This window comes from Lissotriton vulgaris, chromosome 10 (genome assembly GCF_964263255.1).
Source record: "Lissotriton vulgaris chromosome 10, aLisVul1.2, whole genome shotgun sequence".
Classification (NCBI taxonomy): Eukaryota; Metazoa; Chordata; class Amphibia; order Caudata; family Salamandridae; genus Lissotriton; species Lissotriton vulgaris.
This window is the reverse complement of record NC_141698.1, coordinates 908765182-908785527: the sequence shown is the minus strand read 5'-3', so window position 1 is coordinate 908785527 and position 20346 is coordinate 908765182. Positions and strand designations below refer to the sequence as shown.

The 20346-nt window shown below is 42.6% G+C and overlaps 1 protein-coding gene across 1 annotated transcript in view; it reads left to right on the top strand.

Moving 5' to 3' along the window:
* LOC147688995 (ATP-dependent translocase ABCB1-like) overlaps positions 1 to 20346 on the top strand; it is an 856748-nt gene that overhangs the window by 766151 nt on the left and 70251 nt on the right. The window contains exon 27 of the mRNA XM_086941881.1: positions 12461 to 12658. Within this exon, the coding sequence (XP_086798007.1) occupies positions 12461 to 12658 (198 nt within the window). The remainder of the gene's footprint in view (positions 1 to 12460; positions 12659 to 20346) is intronic.

Here is a 20346-nt window from a genome sequence, read left to right as displayed (position 1 = left end):
GAAGCTCCACCAATGAGTGTGCTACAGACTTAAACTTGGAAAATGTTTTCAGTAGGTGGCAGGCTGTTTTCCGCAGCATCTGTAGTTTATTTAATGATCTCTGTTTATTGCCAATGTTCAAAGGAAGAGACCAGAAAGGACTAAGGCCACCACAAATTTTTCTAAAAATCAGCATCCCTTCCAAACAGTAGAAACTCTGTTTTTTGGGAATTCAATTTTAAACAGTTTCAACTCATCCAACTGTCTATAGATTGTAATGTAGTTCCTATATTCCCAATAGGCTCTGCGCATTGGAATAATATATGTGACGTAGGACTTATGTTTACTAGGTCTCTATCGAAATATATTAGACTTAATTGTGAGTGCCAGCTAGCTCAGAGGTCACTAGAAACTTTCTCGAGTTCACAAGAAGGGATTTACTTTCTGACAACCGCATAAACATGACAACTTTGTTTCCGAAGATAAAACGTATCTTCAGAGTCGTGGAAACAATAGATGGATATTTTACTCAATCATTTGTGCATGCTTTGTTTCATCAGAAGTGCAGAGAAATAGAGAGACGGGCGTTTTCAATAAAAGTATTTATTGAACAGTCTTGTTTCTCATGCAGAAGAAATGAACTGCTACAATCGTAATACTGGCTGTAAAGTATAATGCATACAGCAAGGAGAGTATTATAAAATAATACTGTAAAAGCATGGTATGGTATCTAAGCCATAAAATACATACATAAATAAATAAAGACTAAAAATACTCAACTGGTGCTTCTAAAATACGGTTACCCCGATGTACCTAACCTAAGTCGAGTACGAGGGAAGGAGTAAGTGCGGTGTAGCATAAGTTTAGTATTTTTTACCAAGAATCTATCCAAGATTTCTCTAAGGGTCTAATCAGCACAGTATCTTGGTTTAGAATGAAGAAGGTCAGGCTCAGGACTCGATTTCCCAACAACCCGCAACAGTAGCTTTGAAACACTGGAGCTGGATTTCTCGGCAAGAGAAAAGACAGCGTCTCTCTCAGTGCATCTGCTGGAGGGTCAGGCAAGTAGATAGTCGAACTGCTCCAAACCACCGTGTGTTTGTTAAGGCAAGTGCGGGCATATTTATACCTTGAAGGTGCCGAGTTTGACGAAAAGGTGGACATAATAACGTCATACAAGAGTCTCCGTTTTTTGAAAACTCCATGAGTTCTTGGCGAAGTCAGTATACAAGCAAGGGGAAATCCCTGACTGCTGAAGCAGAGTTTTCCAAGAAATTGTTGTGGATTTTCAGAACTAGTGGAAGTATCCAGGTCTGTATTTGGACTGCATGGACTATGTCTAAATATGGGTATGATTTTTATGTCTACATAAGGACAAGGTGATTTATACCTATATAAGGGCATGAATTGGGAAAATTACACTAGGGCCCTAAAATGCTATACAGCAAGATAACATGCGTTCCAGAAGTATTGTTATTCCCTGAGGAAAAAGACTTTCTGAGGGAAAATATTTACTTTTCTTAAAATAACCCTCACCCACCAAAAGGCCCCTTAGTGGCATGCTTCATCATCATGTTCTTCCCGCCCGCTGCGGGACGGGACGTGCTCTGACCAACTGATACGTTGGAGCACTTTTTTGGATGGTTTAGGCTATATTACAAAACAGGATAGTGGAAGGGTATTGAACAACATTTTTTTAAAAATACCTGGCCACTAGGAACCTTAACTTTATTAAAACCCATGCACAATATAATGTGTATGTATTCTCCAGGTCTACATGTTTCAAGCCGTCCCATGCAGATTTTCATCTGGACCAACTAGAATGATCCCTTGATACCACTCCTGAACAATGATTGATATCATTTCAGTGTCTATTCAAGGATTATTAAAATGAATTCATACAATACCCAATTGGTATGTTGATTCAATACTACCTATTTGGTAAGTTGTCTTAATTCAATCTGATAAAGGTATAGAAAGCATGGGTAAACCTACCCACACGTTAAGAGCACTATGTACCTTTCTCTCCCTTGTTTAGTTACTGGAATATATATAACATGCTTCAGCTGAAAGAATTTGCCACTTCCTTCATATTACTGGAGATTAACACCACAATCTGGGTGTCATCAGTATACGCTACTGCGGCAAGGCCAAAGGTATAAATATGTTTGCCCAAACAAGGCGCATATATACTGAATATTATAAATTAGAAAGAGTAAGCCTGAGAGGTGACCCCTGGGGAACACAGCAAGGCAGAGAAAATTATTTAGAGTCAGAGTTAAACTCCCCTCACGACCTCTAAAAAATGAGGCAGGAGACCCAGGGCTGATCCGAATTCCAATATTTCCAATCACCTTAACAGGAAGACATGGCTCATCATATCAAAGACTGTAGAACCTGAGCTTCTAAACCTTTGCCTCGTCATACTTTAGGGAAAAACCCCTCTTTCTTAATAGTTATCACTTAATTATGCCCTACTCTCCCTGCTCTTCATCAGGTCTTTTCTCATTCTACCTTCTCTCCTTTCCTTCTACCCCACTTGCCTCCCTCCTCATTTCTACTACCTTTTTCTTCCTTTTTTTTCTCCATTATCCCAGTTCCTTCTCAAAATGTCTCCACTTAATCACGTATCATACTTCCTAATGTCCTTTATTCTCTTTAATAACAAATACAAATGATATCCTCTACTTTCCTTTCCAATGGTATCTTATTTTCCTAGATGCTGCTTGCTAAAATCTACTCTCCCCCTTGATCTTTCTGTCCACCCTTCACTCTCACTTTTCTTCTGAATTTCTACTATCCAATCATAACTACATTTTAACGATCTGCACCAACTAGGTGCTTTCCTTCTCAAGCTTTCTTCTCCCTGGCTTCCATGGCCTAACTTGAATCCCTAATTCCTCAATTGATATTTATGTTCAAAGAACATTCCTTGACCAGAGCTTCTTTAGACAAATGTTTGTACTCTCCTCCTAAGAAAAGAAAAAAAAATCCTGGCTCAAGTTGCTTCCCCTCCCATCCATTCCTCGAAACAATAGAGACCCCTGTGATAATAGACCTTCCATCCTCTCTCTGTGTTGATCTTAGAGATCTCATCAATTAATAAATTGCTGCTTTGTCAGTCCCGCACTAGTTGTTCTTCTCATTCTTGTTCTTTGACTTTCCAATTCCCTTGAATAATTTTCATGATTATTACAGGCGATATCAATAATTTCTCAATCTTTGACTCCCTCTTCTGTTTCTGGATTCTCTGTTTACAGACCTTATTCTGCTGTCTTATGGCAACATGAGAAAGATCGAGGACAGTTCCATGACACTAAATCTAAAGAGACTTACTTCAGTTTCTGTTTCTAACTCTATAATTGTAGTTCTGCAGTCAAACACTGAATAGACATTGTTGACAACATCACCTAGCTACTCTGCTATCGTTGATTGCAAATTTGACTAGCATTGTCAAAGCCAACAGGTCTTGTCCGTAATGGACCGGGTAGTGTCCTTGCCAATGCTTTATATTTATTTAGTTCTGGAGACCCTGCCATCTGAAATTTTTTACTGGACTGACATGTTTCTTTTAGTCTTCCCATGTGCTTTACTTTTATTTATCTTTTTTACTGGTCTGATATGGCCATTGAATATGCGGAACAGTTCCATCGTGGAATGGTAAGAATAAAAATTCTAAAATGGCTGCAATGTGAGGACATGCATTGCAAAAGAGTAAATGTATGGCCTGCCATGCAGTTGTTATACCACCACAGTTCGGACAGTGGACCGCTCAAAGGAAGGATAAAGCACCAATCCTAATATCACCAAATCAATTTGTTTGCAAAATCCAGTGTGCACTTTCCAAATGCTCCCTGTCCCAAGAGCATCACCCAAATCTTGGGTAAAGAGTACATTTTTGTCCTGAATGGAAAAGCACCGCTATACAAGTTGGTCTCATCCGGTTAACAGAGACTATTCAACTTTTCAATTGTCCTCATATATAGACGCTGAGTCGTGATGTACAGTTGCAATATTCATTTAAAAATCCATTTAAAGACAAAACATCAGCCAACGCGTTTCGTTCTGAAACCAGAACTTCTTCAGGGCTTAAGCAAAGGAAATCCGTCCTGTACGGTTGATGTATTTCGCCTCTTATTCATTCAAAAAGTACTAAGTATCCTTATGGTAGTTGCCTGGTATGTTGATCCCGATATGTCAACCCTTTGGCGTCCTGCTATCCTAACACGCCGTCATCTCCACTGCCTGACCCATACAAAGGAAATCAAGGAGCCTAGTAGGACACATCATCAGAAAATAAATAGGTAAAATGAAAGTGAAAAACAATTAGGGGCTTATTACGATGGCGATCAGAAAGCCTCTGACCAAAGATCGGTTTTAATTCCGACCGGCTGATTATGAATAAGCCAGTCGGTATTGATACCAGCTGGTCATTCTGGCTGGTTTCTGACAGGCTCAAGGAGCCTGATGGCCAGTCAGAGGCCGACCCATAATCCCCAGGGCAGCCTTTCCGCCCTTGGGATTATGATACTTGATCTCCGGCAGGTTTTCCCTGCCGGGCCTTCCAACATAGAAAGCCTGTCAGAGAGCGAGTATGGGGGCCCCTAGCAGGACCCCCTTTTCTTAGCAGTCTCCGGTCGGGGACTGAGGGGGCACCAACGGTGCACCAAATGAGCAAGCAGGTGGGTGATAAGCACATAGAGAGAGTGTGGTGCTCCTGGGATAAAAGCATTTTTTTAATGAAGGAATTAATGACAAGCATTCTGGCTGAAGTTGGACTGCCCGACAAGGAGTGGAAGGTCCTGCTTCCCAGATTATCTGACACTGTGTTGGCGGTTGAATCCTGTATTATTTACCATGCAGCTTATGCTGCAGCTGGCAGTACAAGCCACATGTAAAGTTTAAACATTGCTGAGCTGTGTAGAAGGCACCATCCGGTGCCTTCTACATGGTCCAGGAATGTTTAGGGGGGCCCCAAGTGCACCTGAGGTCCCATAGTGGAGGGTCAAGTGGCCCTGGTAGGGGACCCCAATGTCACTTTGCTCCTGCCTTTTAATAGCGGGCAGACTGCCATCAAAGGACAGGTGGAAAGAAATTGTAATCCTGGCGGTGAAGTCGAGGCTGGCTCCACTGACATTTGTGTGTTAAATTTCCAAATGGTGCCCCAACAGGCTCCATGAGCTCGTTGGAAGTGTAGTATTCATCTCCCACAGGTTTCCTTCCAAATGCCAGTATTGTAATACGGTGGTCAGGCGTAAACCTCTGATGTAGGGCGAAAAACCTCAGACGAGCTGTTGGATGGCTTTCCACCCAACATCATAATGAGGCCCATATATGGACAAACCTGTTAATACAAAGGCAGATACACAGTAGTCAATTTTGTCCAATAGCCACTTTTTAAGTGTGTGTGTATATATATATATGCTGTGTGTTGTGTGCTGTGTGATGTCTGCTCTGTGATGAGAAGCTTTCACCGCTGTCTGTATGTGAGACATAGAAAAAGGGCAGGGTAGACTTATTCATACAAACACTATCTTCTGCCAGTGGGCTTAAAAAGTATCTTACTAAAACTTGCAATGCCTCTTGCATTTATTTATGAACCCCAATGCCACTAGATTTAGCCTAATTTATAACTTTTAGATTCAGCCTCATTTATAAGTTTTTATAGATTTGTTTACTACCTGTTCTCAGACTTTCTCTGCAAGAGTTATTTCTCATAAAATGTTTTTCTGAGAAAGGTTTCATACTCCATTTTATAATTTCCAAAAAAGACATTCGATTGTCAGATATTGTATTGGTGAGTTGGTCTGATATTCTTCAAATTCTTTGTGTTCTCTTCAGTGGATAACCCAAAAAGACTAGGACTCCGAGTTGGGTCTGTGATACTAAATACATTGGTCTCACAAATCTTCAAGCACACATTTCTACTTGTCTAGCAATCACTTTTGACCTACTTCCCTAAAATCAATTCTGTTACTTCACATTAAAATTCACAATCAAATTTAGAAGTGACATAAGGCCAGACTTTCTCAGTGAATTCAACCCCTTGTTTTTCAGAAGAACTTGATGATAAAAAAGGGATATAGAGCACATTTGGCCTTAAAACAATCTTTATCTTGAAAACATGACTTTGTTGCTGAATCTTCATCTATAAAATTGCGGAAAAGCCTGAACAAAAACATTTAAATGGTCAATAAAGCTACTAATCGTTTTTCTACCAGTTTTTCACTGACCCTAATTCTAAATACAAGAAATTTGCCTTCTCTGACAAAAATGCGAAACCATTGAACTCTTTAGATCAATGGCTTTGACTTTGGTGGCGAGGACTACATAACCCTCAACACACCTCGGACGTGTGGCAATGCTTCTGTATGTATCTTTTATTGGGTGTGCCCCCTGAATATCAGATCCACAATATCTGGGACACAGAAGTCCAAACTATCAAAGAAATATTGACACGTAAGTAAGTTTAAATATTCTATAACTATCGTCTCTACATATACAAGGTACATAGATTTGGCATTAGGAATAGTAAATGTATATGTCCCTATATGAATTTACTCCTAAATATTTTGTTCCTCAATATTAGTCATCTATATGTTAGCATCTCTATTTTGTTGGTGTTGATATTCAGTAGTACACTCCTTTTAATGTTACCTAGAGAACAGACATAAAAAGCTGGTTGCTTATTTCCATAATGCAACTAATATTATGTATGCTCATTTGCAATGTGTTTCTGCATCCAATTTAACAAGCTAGAGATGGAAGAATTCCATAATCGGAAGTTCTTTTACAAATAAAGCAGCTCAAATGTTGTACAAGGAAAAATTACCGAGTAGGTTCCATTCATGACAAAATGTTTGAAACTAGTTCTTAATGCAATAGCAGAAGGCATAACACTGCAAACCTAGGGGCCGATTATGATGGCGGACGGACCTGAGTCCGTCCGCCACCATAGAGTAGGAGGGAACCTCTGCATGGGCTGCAGAGTTCCCTCCTGTGCAATTAGGATGTGACCGTCACCCTGGCGGTCACATCCTCTATTTTTACCATTGCGGCGGGTGCGGCGTTAAGCTGCATCCGCCGCATTGGTAAAAATGCATACATTGCATTTGTATGCAGAAAGCGGCAGGCACCGTGCGGTGCCTGCCGTTTTCTGCATATAAATGCAGGGGGTACCATAGGTACCCCTCATGTGCACCCCTCCACCCCCCTTCACCCAGGGGGCCCGCAACGGGCCCCCGCAGTGAAGTTACACATGCTTTTCCACGGCAGAAAAGCCGTCGTGGAAATGCATGTTTCACAGCCCATCCTAATCTGGCTGACGGTGTCTGAGAGACACCATCACCATATTAGAGCTTTTCCGCCGCGGTTGCAAGCCAACCGCGGCGGAAAAGCTGCGGACAGAAACCAGGACCCACCAGCCATCCTAATGTGGCGGTGGGGCTTTGGTGGGTCCACAGAGGATTTTCCGCATCCTCCGGGCCGGCGGTGGCTTCCGCCGGCCCGGAGGATGCGGAAAAAAATCCTCCATCGTAAGAGGCCCCCTAGTCTGTACCTGATCCATAAACATTTTTGGGAGATTGGGATGATCATAAAAGAATATTTTTGATTGCTAATCCAGTCATTGAATGTATCCTCCTATGGTGGCCAACCTCAACCAAGAACTTCTTAACTAACGGTAACTCTGCATCTTTCTGACTTTCCAAACTCCATTCCTTTTCACAACTAACTCCTTAGCATGCTTCTAGAGAATTCACCAAAGCCACAGCTCACTTATCATAATCATGTCAAAAATCAATACTTTTCTCTGTACAGGCAGGCAAGATAGGCAATCAGCCCGTACATTTTTCTTTTCAGGAATGTATTTAACATCAAATTAAAACTCCTAAAGGTGTTCACTTGTTTCATTGCCACTTAGCATGTAACCTAAAGGTTCATGCTCAGTGACATTCAACATTTATTGCCCCAAAAAAGTGTTCAGAATCTCTCTACTGCCCACGCTCATGGTAAGGCCTCATGTTCAATGGGGCTGTAACACAATGTTACACCCTTTAGCATATGAGAAATGAAACCCATGGTGTGCTGACTGTAGTGATGCCACTGGGTTAAAACTGCTCTAATGCAAAGACTGTCCAGTACAAATACAGGAATGTTTCCTTTAAAATTGTCAATGCAATGTACTGTAATGCATATTGAATCTCAAACGTTATCATTCACAAGCAAGAGTGCAGCAGCCAAAAATGTTGACTAGTCGTGTGACTTGTCGTAGTGACCTGAGATAAGAGAGTTAAGTCCGATAAAGATCAAAGCACACTTAAAATCCTCCTCACCAGACAATGCCTGGGACAATGTTAGCAATAGTCCCTAAAGGCTACTGGGCCACAATTAGGTTTGGATGGAGCTGTAGGGGTAGCACCTTTGTAAATCTGCAGTGCCCCTGCCCTGTCAAACTTGTGATTTCTCTGCTCTACTCAGAGGCAGTGAAGTGCCAGGTTTATAATGTCAGGGTCATATTTGAAAAGGTGTTGCTTTGATGGTCCACCATGCAACGTGGTGCAAAAATGCCACAACTCCTACAATGTGACTTATCGCAATGCAAGCTCCCCTTGCATGCCCATGAGTGTCTTAATAAATCCAGAGACAACTTTGCTGAACGCTAAAATCACGGAGTTGCAATACTCTGCCCCAGGGAGGCATTCCATGGGTGGTGTGTGGGTGTTCCCACACAACATCCAAGGATTTTTGGGCATTTTTAGAATTACCATTACTTGTAGACTTGGGAATGTGCCACAATGCTACACCTTCCTAGAGGAGGTGTAATGAGGAGAACTATCATAATTTCTCCTCATTTTTATTTCCTCTTTCTATGTGTGCTGGATTCTTTTTGCGCAGGAATGTATCGCTTCCTGTGCAAAAACAATCCTGCTTATAATGCAAGCACCCTTGTTGCAAGTGTGCCTGCATTGGCGCTAGGCCGCAAATTGTTCACCAGCACCGGAAAACAGTATGAATGTGCTGTATTTTGGAAATGGAGACTGGAATATGGGAGTAGTGTTCAAAGTGCAAAGAGCTAGATGTCCGACCATTCCATTTTGCAAGTCGCAAATTGAGACTCGTAATTTGTGACTCACAAAGTGGAATTTACAACAGTGTCTGAGACGCAGTTTGTGATACCTAATGGGTCGCAATTGCCCTGCCTCATTAATATTCATGAGGCAGGTCTTAATTTGCAACCCATTGGGAATGGCCAGCTCTCACGGAGATGGTGGCCTGCTGGAGTCAGCAGACCACCATGTCTTTGACTGCTTTTTTAATAAGGCAGTTTAAAAAAATGCAGTCCGTTTTCCTTAAAGGAAAATGGGATGCAAATCAAAAAGTAAAATGTAACGTTTCATTTTTTAAGAGCAGGCAGTAGTCCATGAGACTGCTTTTAAAAAATATTTGCGCCCGCATTCAAAAAGATTTACAACTGGTCTATCACCAAATTTCCACTACCAGTAATTTGCAAATGTTTTGCAACCACATTTCGTTCGCAAAACAATCATACTTGGCACTGAGAGTTGCTATTTTGGAAGGGACGCCCTTGGCATGTCACAAACCCTATTTTGTTAGTTGGTATTAGGTCACTGACTCGCAAAATAGGATTAGTACATGCCACAGACCTATTTAGCAGTCGCAAAAGGCCCAATTAGCTGTTTGTGACTGCTAAAAACTGTCATACATTTGGCCCAACATTCTTTCTTGGCAACAGGAAAAGTACTATAATGAGTACAAGGTCATATTTCTCAACTGTTCTTTATGTATTTTTTATTAGTGAACTCCTGTTGGGGTTAGTCAGATTCCCTTTAGACCTAGAGAGGTAAAGACCTCTCTTGTCATCTCTGATTGTGTGGTTTCAAGATATACATGACTCATTACCTACAGAACATATACATCACTTCTTACCTGTAGAACTTCTACAGGGGTACTGATGCTGACACCTTTCTTGCTTCCTTGATTCAATAGGATTTCCCCTATCCTTAGTTTAGTAAAGTGGGTAGCAGATGTTTTTAATCTACTCCATATATGGGGAGAAGGATTTAAACCATTTGTCTAGACATCAAATTATATTCCTTTTTCTCTATAGCAACTACAGATCGTTTTTATTTGCTTCTTGCTGTTGAGGACCAATATTATACTCCACCCTGGTATTCCTTTGTGAAACTTGTATTTTTATAGTATGTTCTTGAGATTGATTTACATTAGTCTGGCTTTGAGTTTGCAATACATTTTTTATCTTCAAGTTACTGACTTTCGTGCATGGTCTTAGTAGTCACACTGTACGTGAAGATTCACATTGTTGCTAATCCCTTTTCCTCTCAGGCAACTAAAAAGGTTTTCTGACCAGAGTGGCAGTTGAAGGAATGGCCCAGGGTGTTCTCACTCCTCACACCTATGAAGAAAAAGCCCTGCACACTGGCACATTCTTGTTTTGTACAGAGAAAACATATTCCTCTTTTAGGATTTTGTTTTCTTTACGGTAAAATGTTTGTTGAGTTAACATTTTAAACAAAAGTGCTTGATTGAAAAAACTTCACTAATATAAAGGGGAGCAGCCATTGCTGCACATCATTTAGTAGCCAAGATATCTCTATCAGGCAAGTAGGCATCTCTAAATAGAGCAGACAGTCCATTGCCCCCGGTGGGTCGATAGCCATGGACTAAATGACTCCAACTGTTGCATTTGTGACTAGTATGTCATCTCACTGAAAACCCGTTACAAATTGTATATATTACAATTGTACCTGTAGAAGGAATCAAATAATTTTTCCAGAATTATGACAAGTAGTTATATTTTCAAAATGAAATGCAAACACAATTGCAACCTTACTTACTCATAAAGTAGCTCCCCTTGCTGGACAAGAGTATCATTCATTTTTTTCCAAAGAAAACACATTCATTTATACATCATTGTTCAGCAGTATGATACAGAAAATAAATAACACGTTTTTCACATTCAAAGTTTAGGTAGGCATGTATACTGGTCAAAATTCTGATGTTTTAAGAAAAGATCTTACAGAATGCTTCATATACTTTCACCAACTGCTGTAAGAACACATTTTTCTAAAGGGAGTCTTCTACATATATTTATATATGAATGTTGGTCAAATTCAATACTGTTTAAGAAAAATCTGATACTGCAAGGAAGGACAATGAGCCAAGAATGAATAAAAAATAATAATTACCAAGTATAATTTGCCAAAAAGAGTGTTTTTCACCATGAAAGGTTTCAGAATAAAATTCAGTACTGTGGACGTGTGCATTTACTGTTTTAGTATTATTAGCGCCATCAAGAACAAGACAGTGTTCCTCATGATTGCATATATCAAGTGTCTCCCACTACAGCAGTGGCATAGTGGGAGCATTGTCTCATTTTCACTTAGAAGTCTAATTGTCTTTCTATCCAATGATTTACGGTAACAGTGACATTAAGTGTGTCTCACTAACACTAGCATCCAGTAACTCTTGTGGCGGCACTCTGCACACTATCAGTAGTATCAAGAGACCAGAGAATACTAAATATTTGTCACAGTATTAGCACGGTTAAATACCCCATATCAATATCATCATGTGACTCAGTTATACTATACATATACTCTGGTGCATCTACACAGAACTGTACCAAATTGATGAATAGGAGGAGCTAGGGTGGAGTAGGGTGCTGTATCGATGGTCAAACCCCCACCCCATCTGAGGTTTGAACAAGAGAGATGCTAAGGGCTTTCAAAGCAAGCATTTCCAGAAGGAACTTGGAGCACCTGACTATGACACAGGTACAGGAGCGGCTCCTCGGCTAAGGCATGGGAGTGCAGCCTCACTGCCCACAGGGCAGTGTAAAAATGAAAGAAAATTATAATAACTCTAGTTATTATCATTTTATTTTTAGTTTCATCAGGCTTGGGCGGGCTTGGCTCCCTTGACATCGAGAAGGAGGAGCGGTTGCTGCACTCTAAAATGCGCATGATGCTTTGGCTGGCTGTCTTGGCTTGACCAAACCGTCATGCTAACTTTGCATGTTCTCCACATAGGCTGCAATACAGCCTGCGTGGAGAAAATGCCCAGGCTCCCAGTTCCCATCTGAGTGCCGAACTACGGCAATCATATCAATCGCAACGCTACATTGCAGCTTTGTGATTGGCTCAGGGGAGCTTGGTGCTTACCAATTACAGCGCTGCATTACAGCAGTGTATTTGGCACAGGGGAGCCTCGGTTCTTCCTGGAATACACGTGGAGGAGACACTGCCCCATCCCCTGTCCTGCTACCCCCATACCGTTCCGGCCACCACTGCACAGGTAATCAGTCAGGAAATGGTAAAAGTGAATAAGTGAATCAAAATGTTATTTTAATTGTATTTACAACAGGAAGAAGAACATCCAATAAAATTGTGCTATTCCCTTTCTATGCAATCATTTATCTTATGTTTTCTGCTCCTTTTAGGATAATTTTTCTGGGGATATTGAATTTAGAGACACCAGATTTGTGTATCCAACAAGACCAAAGGTTCAGGTTTTGCAGGGACTTAACATACGTGTTAAGAAAGGCCAAACTCTTGCCCTGGTTGGATGCAGTGGCTGTGGAAAAAGTACCACAATTCAGCTCCTTGAAAGGTTTTATGATCCCATAGATGGATATGTGGTAAGTCATAACATTACTTCTTCTGAATTGTAAACATACGTTTTTCATTTCACTCTAAAAAAACTCAGAATATAGTGAGATCTTACTCAGTCGCATGTACCTATGAATTAATTTGCTAAGCAATGTAAATCTAAAGAGCCAATAACCACCAATAGTTTTAGGGCATTTCAAAAAGATCTATCCACTCTGATGACTTTGTTCTTATTTCCAGTTGTAATTGATCAATTGAAGCAAATAAATTACCGTCAGGCATTTACATTTATTTTGGGGTTTTCCTAACTCTCTGACATCCTTGTGGGATAGAGAATTTCTTGAAACAGATTCTGGTAAAATTCTTCCTTTAGGTGTAAGAGAAAATAGTTGATTTCAAACCAGTCCAGCAATTTGGCAGACTACCCGATGGCCCCTACCATGAAGTCCAACCTCAACTCTCGGGCATACTATGCTCCTTATACTCTTCCAAATTAGAGTGCTAGTCAATAATATTTGTTCAATAAATAACAATGCACAACATTCTACTCTCTAAAAGTGAAAAAATATAATGACTTCTGAATTAATTCTAGGAATTTGCTAACAATATCACCAGTGTACCAGTTATGATCGTTGCACTATGAAAACATTACAGATAACTGTGTAACCCTTTTGTCCTTTTCTATAAAATTCTTTACACATTTAGCATAGGAAAAGGACTCTTTATATAGCTCATCAAACAGACCTAGGTCAAGCCCATGTTAAATATACCTTGCATGAATTAATAGCCAAACAAAACATGTAAAAAGATGACATGGTGATATGTACCCTGAGACCATCCACCTTGTTAGGTTTTTTTAATACTTTCCAGGGTCCCAAACTACTTTGAATATTAGTGTGTATCCTATTTAAAAAAAGTTTAACTTCCTTTATCCAGATCCCAAAGTAAATTGTACAACTCAAAACGAATCACTGAGCTTCACCTTTTTACATACAAATATATAATAGGTGTGAAACCATACTCTATGATGTGGAATGCCACAACAAATGGGTGGGAGCATTTCTTCAAAAGCAGTGGGAGATTATGAGACGTGTTAGTGCATTAGTGTGTTTTTTTCAATCCTGAGTGTGGTTTTTTATAAGTTGGAAGCTTGATTTATTTTTTTGCCTTTCTCCTCTCCTCTGTGTATTAGATTATACTTCATAATTAAGCACAATTTCCTCTTCTAAATTGGACAATTGCCCCACCATTGCTTGAGTGTTAATAGCTTACCACTAAAAAGACAGTTTCCCCAGAATGTGACTGTCAGGCTAATCCCGGTCAATCTCCTAGACATCATTATGCCATCATTGACGTCCAACTAATATCTCGCTCATAAGAAATGTTGCTAATTCTAACTTTATTATTATGATATATACATCTGTTGCTCATTTTCTCCAAAGTTCCATTCTGAACTCCTCATATTTCACATTATGACATATTCACTTCAGTTTTCTAGAAAGTTACACAATGCCTCTGCTCCATGCAAGCTTTCTTTTTTGTCATAAAGGTTGATGGTCAGTGAAAGAGTAAGCCTGGAACTTGGGTAATTTGCTTTGTCAATATTATGCAATATGCACAACTTTTCCGGATAATTCTGCAAAATGCTGTTCTGGCATTTTATGCCTATTTTAACTCTAAATGACTCCTGCATGTGATGCAAACAAAAGCTGCTTGCTTTTTATTAAGTTGTGTTTTCTATGTGCTCTAACAATGGGATATTTACCAGAATGAAGCCTCCATCATTTAATTTGGTACAATGATGTCATCTGATGTATTTCACATAATAATTCCAATGCAAATTCTGAAAAACTATGCAGGATTCAATCAAATAAACAATTGATTTGTAGGGCACTTCTTGTCACCCATGAGGATATCCAGGTACTGGCAGGGTCCAGTTGATTAACCAAATAGCCAGGTCTACAGGGACTTTCATAACTCTGGGTAGAGATGGGAAGGTCTTTAGATGAACCAGTAGCCTGTTCCAGGTCTTTCCTGCTAGGTAGGAGAAGAAGTAACCCCTGAATCTGCTACGTTGGATGCAGGAGGAGAGTTAGAGAAAGGGAAGCAGAACTGAGGTGTCGGGTGGAATGATGGAAGTTCAGGTGGTGGTTCAAGTAGGCATTATGCAGTTGTATAAGCTGGCCAGGAGCTTGGACTGCTGTCTTTTCTGTACAGGGAGCCACTGGTGTACCCTGAGGTAGGGGGTAATGTAGATTCATCTAGAGAAATCCAGGATGAGTATGGTTGCAGCATTCTGTACTGCTAATCCTATGCAGAGCGCATTGCCATAGTCTAGGCGGCTGGAAATGAGGGCCTGGGTGATGGTATGTCTTGAGTTTTGGGGTAGCCATTTGAATCTCTTGCAAAGCGTGCAGAGGATGAAGAAGCAGAGGGAAGAGATGGAGTTAACCTGGGACGTCATGGTTTGCTTGTCGTCCTAGCATGGATAGTGGGAGTAAGAGTAGGTCCGTGTTCTGAGGGCCACTAAGATGCATCTCAGGAGAAACTTTAGTTTATGAAAATCAGTACCTCTGGCTTGTATGTGTAGAGGGAGAGGATGAGTTGTATGTGGTCGGCATAGGATATGATGTTAAGTCAGTGATTTTAACAATGCTAGCCAGAGGGGTCATTTAAGTTCTGGAAAGGGTGGTACTGAGCGAAGATCCTTGGGGTACTCCACAGATGATTTCCTTGGGGTTGAAGATGAAGGGGGGTAGGGCAGACTTTTTTTATTTCTTTCAGTGAGGAAGGAGGCGATCCATCTGAGAGTTGATCCTTGGATGCCTATGTTGTGCAGTCTTGTGATGAGTGCGTGGTGGGAGACCATATCAAAGGCTGCTGAGAGGTCTAGGAGGATCAGAGTTGCATTCTCTCCTTGGTCAAGTAGTACTCAAATGTCTTTGGTAGCCACTATGAGGGCTGTCTCAGTGCTTTGCTTACTGCACAAATGAATTGATATGAGTTGAGAAGGAGATTCCATTCTAGATGTGAGGAGAGTTGCTGGTTCATTGCTTTTTCTCATACTTTGGCCAGGAATGGGTGCAGGGCGGATGGTTGCTAGTTGATGAGTCTGCAAGGGGTCCGCCAATGGTTTATTTAGTAGGGAATTGACTTCTGCATGTTTCCAGTCCTCAGGAAATGTGCCCATGTCAATTCAAGTGTTGAACAAGGTGGTGAGTATGTGGCGGGTTCTGGCTTTGCCTTGGTTGAAGATATTGGTGAGGACAGTTAGGGCCCCTGAGTAGCTCCATTCAGTTAGTCGGATGTCTGCTGTGTTTGCTTGAAGAAGTTCTGGACTTGGGCTGGTGTTTGTAATTTGGTAGATGTTGGCATTCTTTTCATAGGAGATGTTTGCAAGGTTGTCACAGAGTTCTTGTGAGGGAGTAATATTGTGTGTTACAGCTGAGGGGTAGGAGAATTCTTTGATGACGATGAAGAGTTCTTTGCTGTTCTTGGATTTTGAATTGATGCATGAGGCTAATGCCCTTTTCTTCTATTATCTCAACTGTCTTGAAAGAGGTCGTGTTGGTTGTGTCCCTGCTCATGCACCACATCCGTTTCAATTGTTTACAGTGTCATTTAGTGGTTCTGGGGTGTTTGGTGGATCTTCTGTTGGTGTTGTTGCTGATGGGAGCAACTCTGTCAGCGCATTTGGTGATCCTAAAGTTTCGGATGTTCTTGTCTAGGTTATTGGAGAAGATGGGATTAGTGGTGTTGTGGGCATTGACGCATGTGTTCTTTGAGGTTTTACTCCAGCTGTGGTAGGGGGCTTTGGGCAGACTTGAGGCAGAGGTGCGTGAGATGGCAATCTTGAAATGGACAATGGAGTTGTTGGTTCAGGTGAGGTTTTTCATGTGACTGATCTGGTTGCTGGAGGTGAAGACAGGGTCTAGCATAATGCCTGCTGTGTGTGTTGGGTCATGATGGAGACGGGTGAGCCTGATTTTGCTCATGCCGTTAAAGAGGTTGGTAATGTTGATGTCATTCTGGTCATCGATATTGAAGTTGAGGTTGCCAAGGAAAATGTAATTGTTAGCATCTATGGTGAGGGGTGCGATGAAGTTACAGATGAATGTTGCAGAAAGCTGGTTGTGAGCCTGGACGACTGTAGGCATGGGTGCTTCTTATGGACTTTTTGCTATCTGTTTAAAGTCAGATTTTGAGGTGTTCCAGTGCTGGGGTGATGTTGACATTTGTGGTGGTACATTGGATGGATTTCTAGTGTATGATAATGATCCCGCTGTTAGGTTTGTTGATGCGATAACGGAGGGTGATCTTGTATCCTTTAGGTATTGCAGTGGTGATGCAGAAATGGAGTTGAGCCAAGCCTCAGTGACACAAGATTGCAATGTCATGAATACAATTTTGTTTGTGTTTATGGAAGATACTTTAAGAAGACTCTAACCCCAATTCTGAGGGCTTGATTTGCTAAGAAGATTCTGGGAGTAGGTGTATCTTGCAGTCCTGGAAGTTGTTGAATATCTGTTATCCTTTTTTACAATTACAAATCAGCCAATCATTTCTTAAAACCCATATGTTACTGTGCTGTCTGTTATGAACTATGAACAACCATCATGGAAGGGAAATGTGAAGGGATGTTAAGGAAACTGAGAGTTAATGAGCTCAACACTTGTTTTTATTCTCATACAAAAATGTAAGGAAATATACTGAAACTCGCATATTCACCTATTTGTTAGGCCCATCATAAAAAACAAACTGTAACCATGTTGTATTAAGTAATTGTTAATTGGATTACTGCCTTTAATGGAAGGAAAATGTAGGAAATGGATTCAGCCAATTTAATGCCCCATGTTTTGTTACCTTTTTTCAGATTGAACTGTGAGTGAATCTCACGAACTGAGTCTCACTCTTGGCAGGTTTTATGAAAATGAGAATGCTAACCACTAGCATCTGTGTTTTAGGATGAGGCTGATGCTGTTTAGCTAGGGTAAGAAACTCTGGGCTGCTTACACACAAACATATGAGCACAAGTGTGTGTGCTAATGTATAGGATGAGTTTGGAAAGGGAAGACCACTCAGTCCCCCCGAACGTATGGATGGGTGCCCCGATCCCCCCAGGAAACCGTTGTGGGAGGGGGGCGTGTTTCAGCTGGTATGCCCAAAGCGGCGTAGCCGGAGCAAGCCCTTCCCGCCCAGAAGAAGTTATCCTAGACACCCGCCCGGAAGTCCGCGCACGGATGGGCGTACCTGGGCGGGCCCCCGCCCTCCCGCAGATGGATAAATAGAGCGGGAATCCAACGAAGCTTCCTCTTGTTCCAGTGCTCGGAAGGCTGCACCACTCGTCGCTCGTGAGCCCTCGAAGGAACAAGCGGCAATTTTGAGAACTTGTAATCTTTGTTGTTTCTCTTTCAGTGTCAGGCGTGTAGAAGACCTAGTACCTTGTGGATCGAGTTGGACGGAGTAACCACGATATGTCTGGCAAGAAACCGGGAAAGAGCTCCGAGATGGAGAAGATGCTACGCACCCTGGTGAACCGAGTAGCGGTGATGGACCGAAAAATGGGTAAAGTGGATGCGATCGGTCGGGGCTTAGCGGATGTCAAGAAACAGATAGCAGCGCAGAACAACCTCTCGGGGCGGCCTAAAAAAGTCATAGGGCCGGCCTTGCCGGATGTCGCCCCAGAGGGTAAGGGGAAGAGGAATAAGAGGAGGGCGGGTTCCAGGGAGGGCCCAGCCCCAGAGGTGCCCCCAGCGAGCCCGGGCGCAACCAACCCAGTCGCACCGGTGGATAGCCCGGTACCAGGTCCGGACGTGGGTTTACCAATCCCCGTAGTGATAACGCCAGTTGAGGATGACCAGATGCCCCCAGAACTGGCCCTTCAGTTAGTGGCAGTGTTACCCTGGCTAAAGAAGAAAGCAGGGGGAGCAGTGGCTGCGGGGGATCCGGCCGAGGAAGCCAGACTAATAATTGAGCAGTTGCGGCAGTCAAGGGAGGCCGGGACAGCGAATGTTCCTTATATTCCCCCACAGGTAGCAACGGGGGTCACAACGGATGGTCGAGCGAAGACAACGGACACGGCGGCTGAACCCGGTAAGAGTCCATTGCCATTGGTGGGGGAGAGTTCAGTGCCTTCAAGGCGGGAAAGGTTGTCTCAGCACATTCGGGCGGCCACAAAGGAAATGATATGGGGGAACAAATATATTAATATGTTTTCACTGTTGACCGACCATCGTGAGATAGAATATGCGAAGACCCAGAAAGATTTGTGGCACCCCAGCGTATGGCGGGCCAAGATGGCGGAATTTAGGGTCGATGAGACCATGGTGAACTGGGTCAAGGCCTTTTCTATTTTTACGGCAGTAATGGGGGAGCGTAAACCTGAAATGTTGCCCGACTTATCATGTTACCAGAACAGGATCATTAATTTTTATGCAATGTGCGGGGGAAATGAATGGAAGGGTTATGACGTTAACTTTCGAAAAGCAAAAGAGTTTAACGAGGCTTTAACATGGGATTGTCTGGACACGGTGTCGTGGCATAATCAGCTTTTGCCGGGACCGGCGGGTACGTCGGCGCCAAGCACGAGCGGGTCTGGGACATTCCAGCAGAGACCGGCACAGCCCTTTCGGGCGAGCGCCGGGGGGAGTCACATCCCAAGTCCGGCGGGAATGGAGGCAAGCGTGGGGTTTGTTGGGGTTTCAACAAAGGAAACTGTAACAGGCCTCAAGGAACATGTAGGTTCCGGCATGCTTGTTCGGGCTGTGGGAACTCCTCACACCCAGAACTTAGCTGTAGATCCAAGTCCAATAGTGCGGGAGGAAAGGGGGGATCCAAGCAGGATTGAAGTGGTGCCTTGGAAGCAAACATCTTCGCCCATCGATATCTTAGCTTTGACCCCCTGGCTGAACCAATACCCAGATCATGTATCCGCCGGGATTTTGAGGAATGGCTTTCTGTATGGCTTCAACATCTCGGCGGGGAATTTTCGGGGGAGCCCCTTCTGTAAGAACCAACTATCTGTTCAGCATAACCCGGCGGTGGCCACCAAGAAAATTGCCAAAGAGGTCAGCTTGGGACGGGTAGCGGGGCCGATTGCCTGCCGCCAGTTGCGGAATTTGTGTGTTCACCTCTAGGAGTGGTTCCGAAGAAGGACCCGGGGGAGTATAGACTCATTCACAATCTGTCGGCCCCGAAGGGGGCCTCGGTGAATGAGGCTATTGACCCTGAGGTATGTTCAGTTCGATACGCATCGTTCGACGATGCCGTCGATCTACTGAATCGCCTGGGCCCCGGTGCATTGATGGCGAAATCAGACATCGAGTCTGCATTCAGGTTGCTCCCGGTACACCCTCGGGACCAGCGCTTGCTGGGATTCACGTTCCAACTGAAGTATTACATGGATAAGTGCATGCCCATGGGTTGTTCAATTTCATTTGCCTATTTTGAAATGTTCAGCTCCTTTTTGGAATGGGCGTTCACCGAGGCCACTGGGCATAGACAGGTGATGCACTAATTAGATGACTTCCTTTTCTTGGGTCCGGCAGACACTACGGAATGTGCACAAACACTGCAGGACTTCTGCACACTCATGCGGGAGTTTGGGGTCCCATTGGCACCAGGTAAGACGGTGGGGCCATCTACCTCACTGGAGTTTCTGGGAATTGAGCTCGACTCAGTGGAGGGGTGTTTCGGTCTGCCAATGGAGAAGGTGGCC